At 44.8% G+C, this 15,892-nt stretch overlaps 1 protein-coding gene across 6 annotated transcripts in view; it reads left to right on the forward strand.

Annotated features, from left to right (window-relative positions):
• The first annotated feature begins 11,428 nt into the window (after positions 1–11,428).
• Positions 11,429–15,892, forward strand: part of HNRNPR (heterogeneous nuclear ribonucleoprotein R) — a 32,126-nt gene continuing 27,662 nt past the window's right edge. For 2 of the 6 annotated variants that reach the window (XM_072827867.1, XM_072827865.1), the window contains exons 1-2: positions 11,431–11,587; positions 14,904–15,069. In XM_072827867.1, coding sequence (XP_072683968.1) covers positions 14,913–15,069 — 157 coding nt within the window. In that variant the 5' untranslated portion in view covers positions 11,431–11,587; positions 14,904–14,912. Of the gene's footprint in view, positions 11,588–14,900; positions 15,070–15,892 lie in introns of all 6 variants that reach the window. The other 4 variants (XM_072827866.1, XM_072827864.1, XM_072827869.1 and 1 more) reach the window with 2 other exon arrangements.

Consider the following 15,892-nt stretch of genomic DNA (forward strand, 5'->3'; position numbering starts at 1 on the left):
TTATCCCTGTTTCATAATTGCCTGTTTACTCTCATATCCTCCATTAGACTTTGGTACCCTTGAAGAAGTCCTTGTGTCTTGCTCACCATTGTATCATCAGCTGCTAGCAAATGTTTGACTTCAGGTGTATAGTAGGCAGGCAACAGATATTTGTTGAATAAATGAGAAAATATGTATAAACTCCATTCCCCTCAGCAAGGCCGGTGGCTTTAGTTCTTATTTGTCATCACACAAGCTACTCACACAAGAATTGTAAAGATTCTGTCATTGCATACCTGGTGGGGCCTTATTGCAAGAGGAAGAAGTCTCCCTGAAGTGATATGACCCATTTAAGTCACCTCTCCCTTCCCCCATATAAAGCTTGGATCATAAAGACACTCACCCCTAATGGTTCCTGTGTTTAATGAAACATTGTCATCTTTGGAGGGTTATCTCAGAAGACTATGGCAACTTTGGAGTTGTGTTGTATGGCAGGCTGTTAATAAAGGGAGAGCATGAGCAGGATTTTAAGCTCCCTGTTCTAAGTTTGATATTTGGTCAACCTCTGAATTCTCCAAGCAGAGCACATAAACCAATGGTGGCTAATCTTTTACAGGAAGAATCCAGATTCCTTTGAGGATCTAATGGAAGTTTTTTGGAACATTTGTTTTTATTGAGTTTTGAGAATTCTTTTTTTAAATTTTTTATTTATTTATGATAGTCACACACACACACACACACAGAGAGAGAGAGAGAGAGAGAGAGAGGCAGAGACACAGGCAGAGGGAGAAGCAGGCTCCATGCACCGGGAGCCCGACGTGGGATTCGATCCCGGGTCTCCAGGATCACGCCCTGGGCCAAAGGCAGGCGCTAAACCGCTGCACCACCCAGGGATCCCAGTTTTGAGAATTCTTAAATGTTTTGGATACAAGTCCTTTATCAGACATATGATTTGCAAATATTTCTCCCAGTCTTTGGCTTGTCTTTTCATTCTCTTAATAGTGTCTTTCAAAGAACCAGGTTTAAATTTTGATATTCAGTTTTTTGATAGGTTTTTAATCCAAGATTTCCTTCTCTAGATTTCCACATTGATAGCTCTTGAATCATAGCCCTTAAAACTTTGGTTTTTAGGGATCCCTGGGTGGCGCAGCGGTTTGGCGCCTGCCTTTGGCCCAGGGCGCGATCCTGGAGACCCGGGATCGAATCCCACATCGGGCTCCCGGTGCATGGAGCCTGCTTCTCCCTCTGCCTGTGTCTCTGCCTCTCTCTCTCTCTCTGTAACTATCATAAATAAATAAAAAAAATGTAAAAAAAAAAAAACTTTGGTTTTTATTTTTATTTTTTTAAGATTTTATTTATTTATTCATAGAGACACAGAGAGAGAGAGGCAGAGACACAGGCAGAGGGAGAAGCAGGCTCCATGCAGGGAGCCTGACGTGGGACTTGATCCTGTATCTCCGGGATCACGCCCTGGACTGAAGGCGGCGCTAAACTGCTGAGCCACCTGGGCTGCCCAAAACTTTGGTTTTTAGCAAAAGAAAGAAGCATGTTTTCTGGACTTCATTCTTGTTTGTTTGTTTTGTTTTGTTTTGTTTTGTTTTGTTTATTTATTCATGAGACAGAGAGAGGCAGAGACATAGGAAGAGGGAGAGGCAGGCTCCCTGCAGGAAGCCCAATGCAAGACTCCATTCCAGGACCCCAGGATCATAACCCGAGTCAAAGGCAGACATTCAATCACTGAGCCACCCACGTGCCCTTCATTCTTGCTTAGTTACATCCATTCTAGTGGAATTTGGGTTTTAGCCTAAGTAGTACTGCCATTAGATTAGGGCAACAGGGCCACACTCTGAGCCCTGCTCTGTAAAGGGCCTAATGTGGCTCTCCTCCAGTTGCACCTTTCCTCATGGGACTAAGGGGACATGCCCATCTGAAGCTCATACCTCCCCCCTCCCAGTCTAGATCACAAACTCCAAGTATCTAGGGCCTTGGAATTCTTTGCCCAAACAGCCCATTTCCAAGATTCTTCCCTAGGTTGTTTTGAGGGCAAATCAACCTGCATGTGTGTATCCCTAGGCCTAGGTTTGGAGGATAGACTAAATTTATACTTGCAGGTTGGGTAGCCTCACACAGGTGGACACTAGAGCACTCCTAGAATGGGACAGAGATAGAATGGGAAAAGAGGGAGCAGGTCTCTGTACTCTTTTCCAGTCCTGGTTCCAGGTAAGCTATCAAAAATTTCCAGGACACCTAGCTGGCTAAGTAGAAAGAACATATGACTCTTGATCTCAGGGTCATGAGTTTGAGTCCCACATTGGGTGCAGAGATGACTAAAAGTTTTTTTAAAATTGGGGGGTACTCAGCTGGCTCAGTCGGTAGAGTGTGCAATTCTTGATCTTGGGGTTGTGAGTTCATGCCCCACATTGGTTATAGAGCTTACTTAAAATAAAAATTTACATGAGTGACTTGTGAGAAGGAATCAGAACCTATGACATCCAGATTTCTAAGGTAAATGATTTGTTGTATGGATGAGTATACTATGAATGGAGCCAGAACATACAAAAGAGAAGGAGCCTGGGATGGGTATCAAGATTATAAGTCATCTAACAAAACTTTGTTGAGTGCCAATTTATGTACTTGGCATAAGACTGAATGAGATGAAGACTCTGCCCTTGTAGAACTTATATACTGGTGTAAGAAATGGGCAAGACACAACGACATTCATAACATCAGGAGATAACACAAACAAGGAAAGGAGAGTGAAGGGGACTGCTATTTTAGAGTAGTCAAGGAAAGCCCCTCTATATTTTTTTGTAAATTTATTTTTTATTGGTGTTCAATTTGCCATCATATATAATAACACCCAGTGCTCATCCCATCAAGTGCCCCCCTCAGTGCCCGTCACCCAGTCGCCCCCACCCCCCGCCCACCTCCCCTTCCCCCACCCCTAGTTTGTTTTCCAGAGTTAGGAGTCTCTCATGTTCTGTCTCCCTTTCTGATATTTCCCACTCATTTTTTCTCCAGGAAAGCCCCTCTAAAAAGATGACATTAAGGGGATGCCTTGGTGGCTCAGTGGTTGAGTGTCCACCTTTGGCTCAGGGCATGATCCTGGTCCAGGGATTGAGTCCTGCATTGGCCTCCATGCGGGGAGCCTGCTTCTCCCTCTATGTCTCTGCCTCTGTGTCTCTCATGAATAAAAAAATAAAATCTATTTTAGGGATCCCTGGGTGGCTCAGCAGTTTAGCGCCTGCCTTTGGCCCAGGGTGCGATCCTGGAGTCCCGGGATCGAGTCCCGTGTCTGACTCCCTGCATGGAGCCTGCTTCTCCCTCTGCCTGTGTCTCTGCCTCTCTCTCTCTCCCTGTGTCTAAAATAAATAAATAAATAAATAAATAAACAAACAAACAAATAAATAAATAAATCTAAAAAATAAGAAGATGACATTAGGCTAGAACCTGGAATGAGCCATCAGGATATCTGGGGAAAATGTTCTTAATACTTAATTTACTGAAGAAGAAATATAAGGTGGTGAGGCAGTGCATGGCATGCTTGAGGAACAACCACCAGGTTGGTAGGGGTGGAGCTCATTGAGGAAAGGAGCAAAAGGTGGGAGATAAAAAACATCTTTAGAAACTAGGTGTCGAGTTCAAAGAACCCATTACATCCAAACATATATTCATATGCCTAGCACATAGTTGAAAGTATGAGTCTAGAGCTCAGGATTAAAAGCAGGGCTGTAGATAAAGCCATGGGAATAGCTAGCACGGAGATGTGTAAACCATGCATGTGAATGGGTGGCCTTCATAAAGTGTGAGAACAGTCTCAAGGATGAAATCCGGGGAACACCAGTAGATAATGATGGGCGGAGGAGAGGACCTAGGAAGTATTACAGAACCCAGAAAATCAGGAGAGGAAAGCACAAGGCCAAGGATGGGGCACATTTCAAGATGTCCAGACAGCAAAGATATCTAGTGAAATACTGTATTTGAAACTTTTTAAATGGAAAACCTCTATGTGAGTACAAGGAATTAGTCTTGTTATTCTTGATGATAGAACTTGCCCCTTCTAATGGATATATCAACTTAAGGGTAATGAAAATTTAGTTATATATACATAATCTATTTATAATCAATTCTTACTCTTTTATTAGATTTTATTTATTTATTTTTTTTTTTTTAAAGATTTATTTATTTATTTATGATAGACATAGAGAGAGAGAGGCAGAGACACAGGCAGAGAGAGAAGCAGGCTCCATGCCGGGAGCCTGACGCGGGACTCAATCCCGGGACTCCAGGATCGCGCCCTGGGCCAAAGGCAGGCGCCAAACCGCTGAGCCACCCAGGGATCCCCTCTTTTATTAGATTTTAAAAGCAAGACATAAGTTATCCTGAAGGAGCAGGACTCATAATCCCTGTTAAATCTGATTTGGGTAACAGTGTATTTAACTTGTATATTTGAATATGTGTAATAATTCTTAGAATTCTTTGAATTCTCCTGGATTTGGGTTAAAAGTTTATAGTAACACTTTCATAAAAGATTTGCAGATAGAGCTCTTATGTCTGCCTATAGGGAAGACTTAAAATAATCAGAACTCAATGGACCAAATGTTATGTCCAGCAATATCCTAGCACTTGATTTTGGAATTTGGGTGGCAGGTGCTGCTGCCGCCTGTGCTTCTCTCTTTATAAGGCTGCAGAGTTCAGTGTCAATGGGTAGATGCATGAAGTTCCTGGTGGGGAGTTGCTGGGGAATCTCATTCCTGAGTCTCTTAAATTCTTCCAGGAGACCAAGCATTCATTGCTTTTAAGTTGGATCTAATAATCCTAAGTAAACTTGAAAATCGATTCTTGCTTTCTGGAGTTTGATTGGGGGACTGAAAAGGAGAGCTCACTTTTTTCAGTTTTTCCATATTCCCTCAACAGAACCCAAGGGGACGAGAGAACACAAGAAAACAAAACAAAACAAAAAGCAATAAGGACAAAAAGAACTTCAAAATCAGAGACTTCCAACATAAGGTTTGAGAATATGAAGGCTTAAAAAGAGGGAGGTTTATTTTTTAAGTGTTTTTCTTTTTTTAATTTTTATTTATTTATTAGAGACAGAGAGAGAGAGAGAGAGAGAGAGAGAGAGAGAGACAGGCAGAGGGAGAAGCAGGCTCCATGCAGGGAGCCCGAGGTGGGTCTCAATCCCAGGTCTCCAGGATCACGCCCTGGGTGGAAGGCGGCGCTAAAGCGCTGAGCCACCGGGGCTGCCAAAGAGGGAGGTTTAACTTAATTGGTTTTGATGCGCCTCTTCTGATTGTGTAGCATAACGATTAAGAGACTAGAATTTGGGGGCGCCTAGGTGGCCAGTTAAGCAGCTGACTTTTGGTCTCAGCTCAGGTCTTGATCTCAGGGTCCTGAACTCAAGCCACAAGTGGTTCCACTCAAAAAAAGAAAAGAAGACAGACGGACTAGAATTTGGAGTTACACTCGAGTTTGAGTCTCCACTCTAGCTTGGGCCTTAGTTTCTTCATCTGCAAAAGGGAGAGGATACATTTTGATACTTGCCTCACATACTGCCAGAATTTAAAAGAGGTAACCTGGTAAGTGTTTAACAAATGTTCACTAGTAGTATGAAGTCCATATAGGTATGATCTTTATGGGTCATTTTCCTTTTTTTAAGATTTTATTTATTTATTCATGAGAGACACAGAGAGACAGAGGGAGAAGCAGGCCCCTGGCAGAGAGCCCGATGCAGGACTCGATCCCAGATCCTGGAATCATGTCTTGAGCCAAAGGCAGAAGCTCAACTGCTGAGTCACCTAGGCGTCCTACATGGGTCATTTTCTTTTCTAATAAACCTACTCAAAGGACTGTTGCTTCCCAATGTTGAGACTTGTGAGGCCACAGTTGTGTTCTTAGATACTGTCATTTTTCAGAACAAGTTCCAATTGCATCGTGAAGCCGATGTGCAAACCATAGAAAACGTCATTATCTTATTCCATAGTTTGCTTGGGACTCTAAATAGTATCTTCTAACTTATCAGATTGACACTAATGATTTTTTTAAGATTTTATTTATTTATTCATGAGAGACACAGAGAGAGGCAGAGACATAGGCAGAGGGAGAAGCAGGCTCCCTTTGGGGAGCTCAGTCCAGGACTGGATCCCAGGACCCCAGGACCATGACTGAGCCAAAGGCAGATCCTCAATCACTGAGTTACCCAGGCGTCCCGACACTGATGATTTTTCGACGGGTAAAAATATGTACCCTACAAGCAAAGAAACTGTTGATGCTGAGAATTTATTATTTTTTATTTATTTTATTTTTTTAAAGATTTGTTTATTTATTTATTTATTTATTTATTTATTTATTTATTTATGATAGACATAGAGAGAGAGGCAGAGACACAGGAGGAGGGAGAAGCAGGCTCCATGCCAGGAACCCGATGCGAGACTCGATCCCGGGACTCCAGGATCGCGCCCTGGGCCAAAGGCAGCACTAAACCGTTGAGGTATCCAGGCTGCCTGATAATGAGACTTTAACTGAAAAGTAGCTTGGTGAAGTAGCTTTGAAGTCACACAGAGCTGTTTCAGTCTTGGTTTCAGCTGTGTGGCTTTGAGCAAATGTTTTAACCTCTCTGAGACTTGTTTCCTCAATAAAGTGGGAAAATATTATTTATCTTTAAGGTTTCATTTAAGGATCAGCAGTAATGGGATGCCTGAGTGGTTCAGTGGTTGAGCTCAAGTCGTGATCCCATGATCCTGGGATCGAGTGGTACGGAGCCTGCTTCTCCCTCTTCCTGTGTCTCTGCCTCTTTGTGTGCCTGTCATGAATAAATCTTTAAAAAGCTAAAAAAAAAAAAAAAAAAAAAAAAAAGATCAGCAGTAGTGTATTTAAAATACCCAAAACACGGTAGGAGCTCAACTCACAGTAGGAGTGATTATTGTTTAAAATGTCTTGCTGGAAAAATAAATAAATAAATAAAATGTCTTGCTGGGGCAACCCCGGTGGCTCAGTGGTTTAGCACCGCCTTCAGCCCAGGGCGTGATCCTGGAGACTGGGGATCCAGTCCCACATCGGGCTCTCTGCATGGGGCCTGCTTGTCCCTCTGCCTGTGTCTCTGCACCTCTCTCTCTGTCTCTCATGAATAAATAAATAAAACCTTAAAAAACAAAACAAATGTCTTGCTGCTGAAGTGGAGATAAGCTTTCCATTTTATAGTGGCTCCAATGAATTTGAGAATTAGAAAAGAATTCAACGGGCCAGTGCAAGGATAATCTTCAAAAGAAAAAAAAATGCTACAAAAATGATAAAGGAGGCATGCAAGCAGGTCTTGGGGTAAATTGACTGCAAGCTATTGCAAGTCAGCCATATGGCACATTTCTCTCCCTCATCCCTCTCTCTCTTTAGGATTTTATTTATTTATGAGAGACAGACAGACAGAGGCAGAGATGTAGGCAGAGGAAGAAGGCTCCCCATAGGGAGCCTGATGAGGACTTGATCCCAAGAGCTTGGGATCACAACCTGAGCCAAAGGCAGATGCTCAACCACTTTGCCACCCAGATGCCCCATCTCTCTCTTTTTTTAAAGCTTGATTTATTTATTTTAGAACAGGGCTCAATCTCACGACCCTGAGATCATGACCTGAGCTGAAATCACGAGTCAGATGCTTAACCAACTGTACCACCCAGGCACCCCTGGCACATTACTTTTCTAAAAGAAGCATAATTGGGCAGCCCTGGTGGTTCAGCGGTTTAGCGCCGCCTTTGGCCCAGGGCGTGATCCTGGAGAGCCAGGATCAAGTCCCAGGATCAAGTCCCACTTCGGGCTCCCAGCATGGAGCCTGCTCCTCTCTCTGCCTATGTCTCTGCATCTCTCTGTCTCTCGTGAATAAATAAAATCTTTTAAAAAAAATAAAAGAAGCATAATCCTAGGAAGTATAATACAGACTTCAGCTCTGGTCAATTTGATTAAAGCACCAGTTTTGGAAATCACCTTAAATATAAGTTTGATAAAGAAAATGAAGTTTGAAGTTTTCAAGTAAAGCTGAGGAGTGAAGGGGCACCCTTCAGGGTAGCTCAGTGGTTGAGCATCTGCCTTTGGCTCAGGTCGTGACCTTGGAGTTCAGGGGTCAAGCCCTGCATCGGGCTCTCTATAGGGACCTGCTTCTCCCTCTGCTTGTGTCTCTGCCTCTCTCTTTCTCTCATGAAAAAATAAATAAAATCTTAAAAAAAAAAACCCAAAAACCTGAGGAGAGGACTCCTTGGCACCTAATGTTGGCAAGGACTGGTTAGTGATGTCCTTCCTAAAATATGCTACACATGGTATTTGTTTTCCATTTTTCTCTCTATTCCTATGCTTCTTTGTTCCGTTCCCCTACCTGTGCCTTGGATAGCTTGTCCTTGTTAGTGGCAAGTGAAGGCATTTTGAAGAGGCTTAACTGATGCAATTGTGTTCAAAATCTGAAGGATAGACTCAGTGTTATAAAAGAGAAAAACATGATTTAGATTGATCTAAGGATCCAGTAAGAAGGGTTAATAATTTTAAACATTCTGTTAACTTCAGGTTTTAAGTCATAAAAGTCAAAGGTTCAATTTGAATATCCTGGTACCCTGTAATTGTTTTAATAAGAAAAAGCATGTTACTAATTATCAGCTCAGACTATAGGTTTGGTCTGTGACAGGTAAGGGTTGTAAAATGTCCTGGCTGCACTGTTACCTAATCTCAAAAGATTAGGGACGTAGCTGGAGTGCTCCCTAACAGTTCATTTTAAAATTATGTTTCTGTATCTGGCCCACTTTGTCAGCTTGAATGTAAGTTCTTGGAGCACAGAGATTGTGTTTCATTCGTTTTATAATTCCCTACTTTTAACACGGTGATTTGTCTGCAGAGAGCACAGATAGATATTTGTGGAATATCAAATTATCTCTCTCTCTCTCACATTTTTTTAAATGTAAAGCTCCAATGACTATATTTTCCAAAATAAAAAAAAATCAAGATAGTTGGTCTGAAAAGGTGGAGTATACGAATATTTTTTTCAAAAGACTTTGAGAGAAAGAGAAAGCTCATGTGCACGCATGAGCAGGGTGGGAGGATGGGGGCGGAGGGAGAGGGAGAAGCAGACTCCCTTCTGAGCTAGATCCCAGGACCAGGAGATTAGGATCTAAGCTGAGGTCAGACACTTACCTGACTGAGCCACTGAGGCGCCTCTCAAAATAGCATCTTCATTTTCACTAACTTCCAACTGAAACTTAGCATTTCCCCGCATTGTGAATGCAAGCAACGAATCACAGTAGAATTAGCAGTACCTTTCACTCTGTCACCAGTAGAGCTCACAGGCATTTTCATATCACATTATAGTTATCACGGACATCTTGAATATCATCTCATCACCGCTTTAAAATTTCAGTAGTTACTTGTTCTGCGGCAAGATCTTGACAGTTAACGTCTTAATAAAGAAAAAAAATTGTGGGACGCCTGCGTGGCTCAGCGGTTGGGCACCTGCCTCCAGCTCAGGTCAGGATCCTGGGATCCAGGATCGAGTCCCACATCAGGCTCCCTGTGAGGAGCCTGCTTCTCCCTCTATGTCTCTGCCTCTCTCTCAGTGTGTCTCTCATGAATAAATAAATAAATCTTTTAAAAAATTTGTATCAGAAATCTGTTCTTAAAATATATTTCCTATTGTATTTCAATATAAGGTTTCTTTTGCAATGCTATATATTTTATTTCAAAATCTAGAAGGGGGCACCTGGGTGGCTCAATCGGTTTAGCGTCTGGCTTCCTGAGGTCCTGGGATAGAGTCCCACGGCAGGCTTCCTGCTCAGCGGGGCGTCTGCTTCTCCCTCTGCCTCTGCCCCTCCCCCTGCTCATGTGCTCTCTCAAATAAAGAAAATCTTAAAAACAAACAAACAAAAATCTAGAAGAGATCCATACCCCGTACCAGACTGTACGCACTGGTGCAAATAGCACTAAAAAAAGAAAAAAAAGAAAAAGAAAAACAAAAATAACAACAACAAAAACAAAAAGTTAAGAACCCTTGAGCTAGAGTCTAACAAGGTTTAAGCCTTGAGATCTCTCATGTCTACCATGCCCTTCCAGTGCTCCGTCCCTCGATTTGTATGAATCCTTTTATATTACTTCTCCAAAAGATCCCAGCAGTCGTGTAACTTTCACAACCGGTTACACAAAACTTGAATCCACCGAGACGTTATTTGCTCGGTACTGGGCACATCGGTTGTTTTTGAAAAGGTATGATTTGAGAGAGAGAGAGAGAGAGAGAGTGTCAAGCCCACCACGCGGAGATCACCACTTGAGCCAAAGCCAAGAGTCGGATGGTGACCAACTGTGCCACTCAGGGCCCCCCATGGTGGGTTTTTAATAAGTCATTTTGGGCTAATAGGTTCTGGGAAACTTCAGTGAATCTGGAGAGCCCGCAGGCCGCTGCCCGAGCTTGTCCAGCCCCTACGAGGGCCAGGGAGGCACTGGCTCCACAGAAGCGAGCTGCGGAGGCTGCGTGAGGAGGGAGGTTCGGACTGAGGCGGCAGCAAGCCAACCGCAAGGCTGGAGGGTGAAAACGGGCCTTAGGAGTAACAGGAATCCGCCTCCTCTGGGACTTGGCCCGTCTCCCCGCGCCGCTCTTTCGGCTCCACAGACGCACATAATCCGCCTCACTTCTTCATAAAAATTAGCTGCAAAGCGTGTGGGGGAAACGCTCCCCACTCCGGCGTCTGCGGGTTCACCGCGCTCCTGGGTCGTGCCCACATTAGCGATTTTCCCTCCCGTTCTGAGCGGCCCCCACGCTGTGTGGAGGGAGTCGGGGGTGGCGGGGGGGACGGACAGGCGCCCGGTCGCTCCCAGGGAGGCTCTTCCACGGGAGACTCTCCGGCCGGACGGCCAGCCGCACCACCCTCAAGTCGCGTTCCAAGCGGAGCCACCAGACGCGCCAGGAGGAGGCCCGACCGCGTGGCGGTGGGCGTGGCCGGGGGGGATCGGCGGCGGCGGCGGCGGCGGCGGCGGCGGCGCTAGGGGGGATTAGGGACGCCGCGGCGCCGGCGGAGGGGCCGGAGGGGCGGGAGGGCCGCGGCGCAGCGAGGCCGCGGCGGGCGGCGGGCGGCGGGCGGCGGGCGGCGGGCGGCGGGGGCGGGGCTCCGAGGCGGCCACGCGGCGTGGGGCCTAGCGTCTCGGGCTCGTCCCGGCGGCTGACGAGAAGCGAGGAGCCCCGGCCCCTCAGGGCCCGGCGCCCCAGCCGCCCCGCCTCGCCTCTCCCCGGGGCTCCACCACAGACCCCTTTGTGTTCCTGCCCCCGCCCCGGAGGCGCCCCAGCCGGCGGCGCTGAGCTCCCTCATTGGCTCAGCCGACGGCTTCGGCGATTGGCTCCCCCGTCGTCCGGCGTGAGCCCCTTGTTCTCGTTGCGATTGGGCGGCCGAGCCGCCCCTCAGGCCGCCGCGCGACGTGATTGCCCGGCCGCGCGGAGTCCCTGGAAGCAGTTCCGGGAAACCCCGCGTGCTGCCGGGATCGCGTCTCTGTCCATGAGGGGGGGAGGGGGTGGCGCGCGCGCCATTTCTAGTCGTTTTCAAAGCGCCTCGCGCTGATTCTCACGGGCCCGGCCGGCGGCCCCAGCTCTGCCCTGGTGAGTCTCGCGCCGGCCCGTGGGGGGAGGGGCCGGGAGCCCCGATCCGACCCGACGGGGGCCCAGCCCGGGCTCGGCGCCTCGGCCCCAGTTTCGTTTTCGCTCCGAGGCCCCAGGGTGGGGGTGGGGATGGGCTGGGGGCGGCTTCGGCCTGGTCCGGCCGCGCAGCGGAGGGCCCAGCCCCGCCGAGGCGCCTCCTCGCCCTTGCTCATCCTGCCCCCGCCCCGCCGGCCCCCGGCCCCCGCGGCCCGGCCCGCCGGGCGCCCTCCGCGCGGCCTGCCGGGGCCCGCCGCGTTTTTCCCGCCTCCGCCCGCCGCTCCACGCGGCCGGCCCCGTCCGGCGGCCTCGGAAGCCCGCGCGGCCCCGGGGCTGCTCCGCTCCGCGTCCGGAGCCGCTTCGCCGTGGTGCCCGCAGGCCTAGCCGCGAGGGGGACGTGCTGCCGACCGGGACGGGCCCGAGGGGTGGGGTGGGCAGAGGGCGGGATGCACGCCCCGGGGTTACCTGAGCCGCCAGAAAACTTTTGTGCGAGCCGGAACCCGAGGGCCGATTCGTGTGGGAAGCCTCCCTCCCCTCCCCCACTCTGCATGCTGCGAGCCGAGATTTGAAGGAAAAAATGACTATTAGAGGCCGTGAAACTTAGGCTTCAGGCGGCGCCTGAGATGCACCGATTCCGAGAATGTCAGAGGCGCACTCCATTGGAGAGGCGATTCTTTTTCTTCTGACCGTGTTGCCAAAAACGTGAAACTTAAGGCCGAGGGGTTCTTGGAAAGGTTCAGTCCTTTCACACTGAGCTGTGAGATGTCTGCTGTCCTCGAGACAGGCTGAGTTTATGCCTCAGGAGTCAGTCGTAGGATAAGGGCTTGACGCTCCTGACCCAAGAGATGACCGTTACCCTCCATCTCGTTGGTTCTTTTAAAGCCCGTCTCTTCATACGAAGAATTTCGCACAGAGGTGTTCAGAAGAAGTCAGGGAGGGGCCAGTGCCGACTCCCCCCCCCCCCCAAAAAAAAAATCTCCCAGCAGCCCTTTAAAAATCTCATTTAAAACGTCTTTTTTTTTTTTTTTTTTTTTTTTTTTTGCAAAAATGCTTAGATCAAATGACTCCAGTCACAGGATATTTGCTGCATCCAGAAATATGGTTTGGCTGTTGTGGCATTGTGTTCAATTGACACAAAAGTTAAACGTTCTCAAAAAAAAAAAAATTTTTTTTTTTTTAAATGAGCACATTGTATTTGGCTTGAAGAGAGAGGTTTTCCTTGATCTGAAATCTGAAAGGTTTTATTTTCTGGAATCTAATTATTTTACCTTTTTTTTTTTTTTTTTTTTTCTGGCTGTTGTTAAAAGTTTACAAACTTTTTGACAATTTCAACCCAATTTCAGAATCAACTTGTAGGAGAGCCTTTGCAATGAAATGGCAGTCAAATATTTCTGTCTTGTGCTTAATACACAACTTGTCTTTTTGCTTTACACATACTTTAAAAAACAAAACAAAACATACCACCTTAGCAGGTGTTCATTGAACTTTCCTGTTAAAAATTTGCTTTCTTTCTGTGACTAATAGTATTCCCAGGTGCCATACTGTAAGGGTCTTGTGATACTGAGAACTTTTGACTTCTGATGATCTTACGGTTGTATTTGGGGGTGGGGGAGCGTGGGAAAGCAGAACTATATGTTCACAAAGAGATTTTGGACTTTAGGGTACATCTCTATAGAAGTAGGTTGTGTTAATCAGTAAACGTATTCATCTTACACTGTAAGTAGTTTCTTGATGAAAAGTGTGCCAGTTTCGAATGTTTTCGTTTTTGCCAGTTCATCAGAATTTGAGGCTTGCCTTGAGAAACATTTCTCCACCCAAAGTTTAACCAGAGTCTGCGTCTGTATAGACAGTAGTGGGCTATCAATCTTAATGTTTTGTAATCATAAGAAGTCATGATGTTTATCTTATTTTCAGAATAACCCTTTCTGCATATTCCTCTCTCCCTTCTATTACCTCCTTCCCCTCAATCTTCCTCCCTTCTTCATTAACTTCAGCTAAGTATCAGTGGACTTTGAAATGAAAAGTTGTTTTAGGTCAGAAAACTGCACCTGGTGCATTTGCACAGTGGTTATAAGCAATCTGGAAGTGTGGTTATCTTGCGAGTTTTAGTGTTTTTAGGAAGCTTGTATTTTCCTTATAGCTCAGTAGGTACCTTGAGACTCATCAAAAAAAGTCGGCTTCTTCTTGAGATCCACCTTCATGTCCTCTATTTCAGTATTTGTTGCAGTGTCTTTATTCTGCTTATTATCTTCATCACATTCACCACAGACAAGTGTACTTTAATTCTCTGTCTTTTGAGGCAGTATGGAGACTGGCCTTGTATGGGTTTTTTTTTTTTTTTTTTTCTTTTTAATCTAATCTCTCTCTTCAGGGAGTTGGTCCATTTCAGCATTGTATACAGGTTGAACATACAAAATAATTTGGGTAGGTTGATCTGAGACATCTGACCTAAGTTTACCTTAACTAGGTAATGTTTGTTGAAACTATTTGGAAAAAGTTAGCTGTCCATTCTTCAATATGTTTTTGCAGCTTTATTTTACTGATATGAAAAATTCAATATGTACTTTTTTTTTAAAGAAGCAACCTCGATTATAGCTCACTTTTTATTTTACGTGGACTTAAAACAATCATTTAGCTTTTAAACTTGGTCATTTTTTCTTTTAAATCTGTGAATGGGAATAGTGAATTAATTTTAGAGCAAAAATTAATGTCAAGTTGTGTGTTTTTTTTGTTTGTTTGTTTTTAAGTGAGGCGGAGAAAACCCAAACCACCAGCATGTTGAACTAGAGACAGCAGAGCATTTATCTCACACCTACCCTAGATTTGAAGCAGAACTAGGAAAATTTGAAAGTCCTTAAACTTTGACTGAGTGGTCTGTGGGCGTTCATTCTGTTTCTAAATCAAACTTTTAAAAACTGTATAAGAATTGAGAGCTGATGGGCTTTTTAGGATTTTGTGGTGATTTGTTGATATGCTTGTCAGGACACAACAGCTGCTTTTGTTAATCAGCAATTCTACCTTCAGTGAATTCAAGCTTTTTTTTTTTTTTTTTAACCCTGTGTACATGAAGTTCCTTAAAGATCTAATGCTTCCATGTACATTTTCTATGGTTTTACAGGATGCAAATTTAGGTCAGATACATCACAAAAGGCATATAATATTATTTTGATAGAGTTTATTAGCAGCATGTATACAAATTAGTTTAGATAAATCATGCATTGTCCTACAAACTAGTTATTTCTGGCTTAATGTAATATAGCTCCTGAATTTTTTCCAGCAGCATAATAAAATGGCTAATCAGGTGAATGGTAATGCGGTACAGTTAAAAGAAGAGGAAGAACCAATGGATACTTCCAGTGTAACTCACACAGAACACTACAAGACACTGATAGAGGCAGGCCTCCCACAGAAGGTGGCAGAAAGACTTGATGAAATATTTCAGACAGGTATAATATGCATTTCTTGTTTCTGACTGGTTATGAAAGTGAGGGCAAACCACTTTGAATTTTATAGATTTTTTTTAAGGTTAAATAATACTGTTTCTGATCTATGTAGAGCTGAATGTTTGTTACTTTCCCTTCATGGAGGGCATATTGGGTTTGACTTTGATATTCTTATTTCATTATTTTGAAGCCTTCTTAGTGTTGAATATGCAGTCTTAGTTGTTTTCAGAACAGTACATCAATTTGTCTTAGATTTACCACCAATTAAAATGTATGTTTCCACATACCAAATTTTACGTTGTTTTCTTAATTCTAAATCAGTCATCATTTTGCTTTTACTTTTCTACTTTTAGCTTCTTAAAGTGATTGTTAAATCCGCTTAGGTCTGATTAGGTGGCATAATAAGAGGACTGGTTAGACCGTATTGTCTGAAACGATAATAAATGTCAGACTCCTTGAGAGCTTGTGGCCTGTCTAGTTCCTAATAGACAGAAATCCACATCTCTCAGTAATCTGGAAGTGTTCGGTTTGTAACAGCTGCTTTTTTAAAAAAAAATCTCGAAGTCCCATGGATAAGTGCTTAAGCAAATTTGAATATCTTAATATGGTTGGTTGTAAGTGGTTTGAAGTTTTAAAGAGGGAGAGAAATATTTACCCTTAGGGAGTGTTGTTCATAAATAAATGTGTCCTCCCCCTTTGGGGCCATAGATGGAAACTTTCTTCCTCTGTGTTTTGTGTGCCTATCCAGATTCTGGGAGAGAGTATTGAATTGTCTCACAAATGTGTCTTAAGTACTGTAGTAACAAATATCTTTTTTTTTTTGTCC

The sequence above is a fragment of the Canis lupus genome, chromosome 5 (genome assembly GCF_048164855.1).
Source record: "Canis lupus baileyi chromosome 5, mCanLup2.hap1, whole genome shotgun sequence".
NCBI lineage: Eukaryota > Metazoa > Chordata > Mammalia > Carnivora > Canidae > Canis > Canis lupus.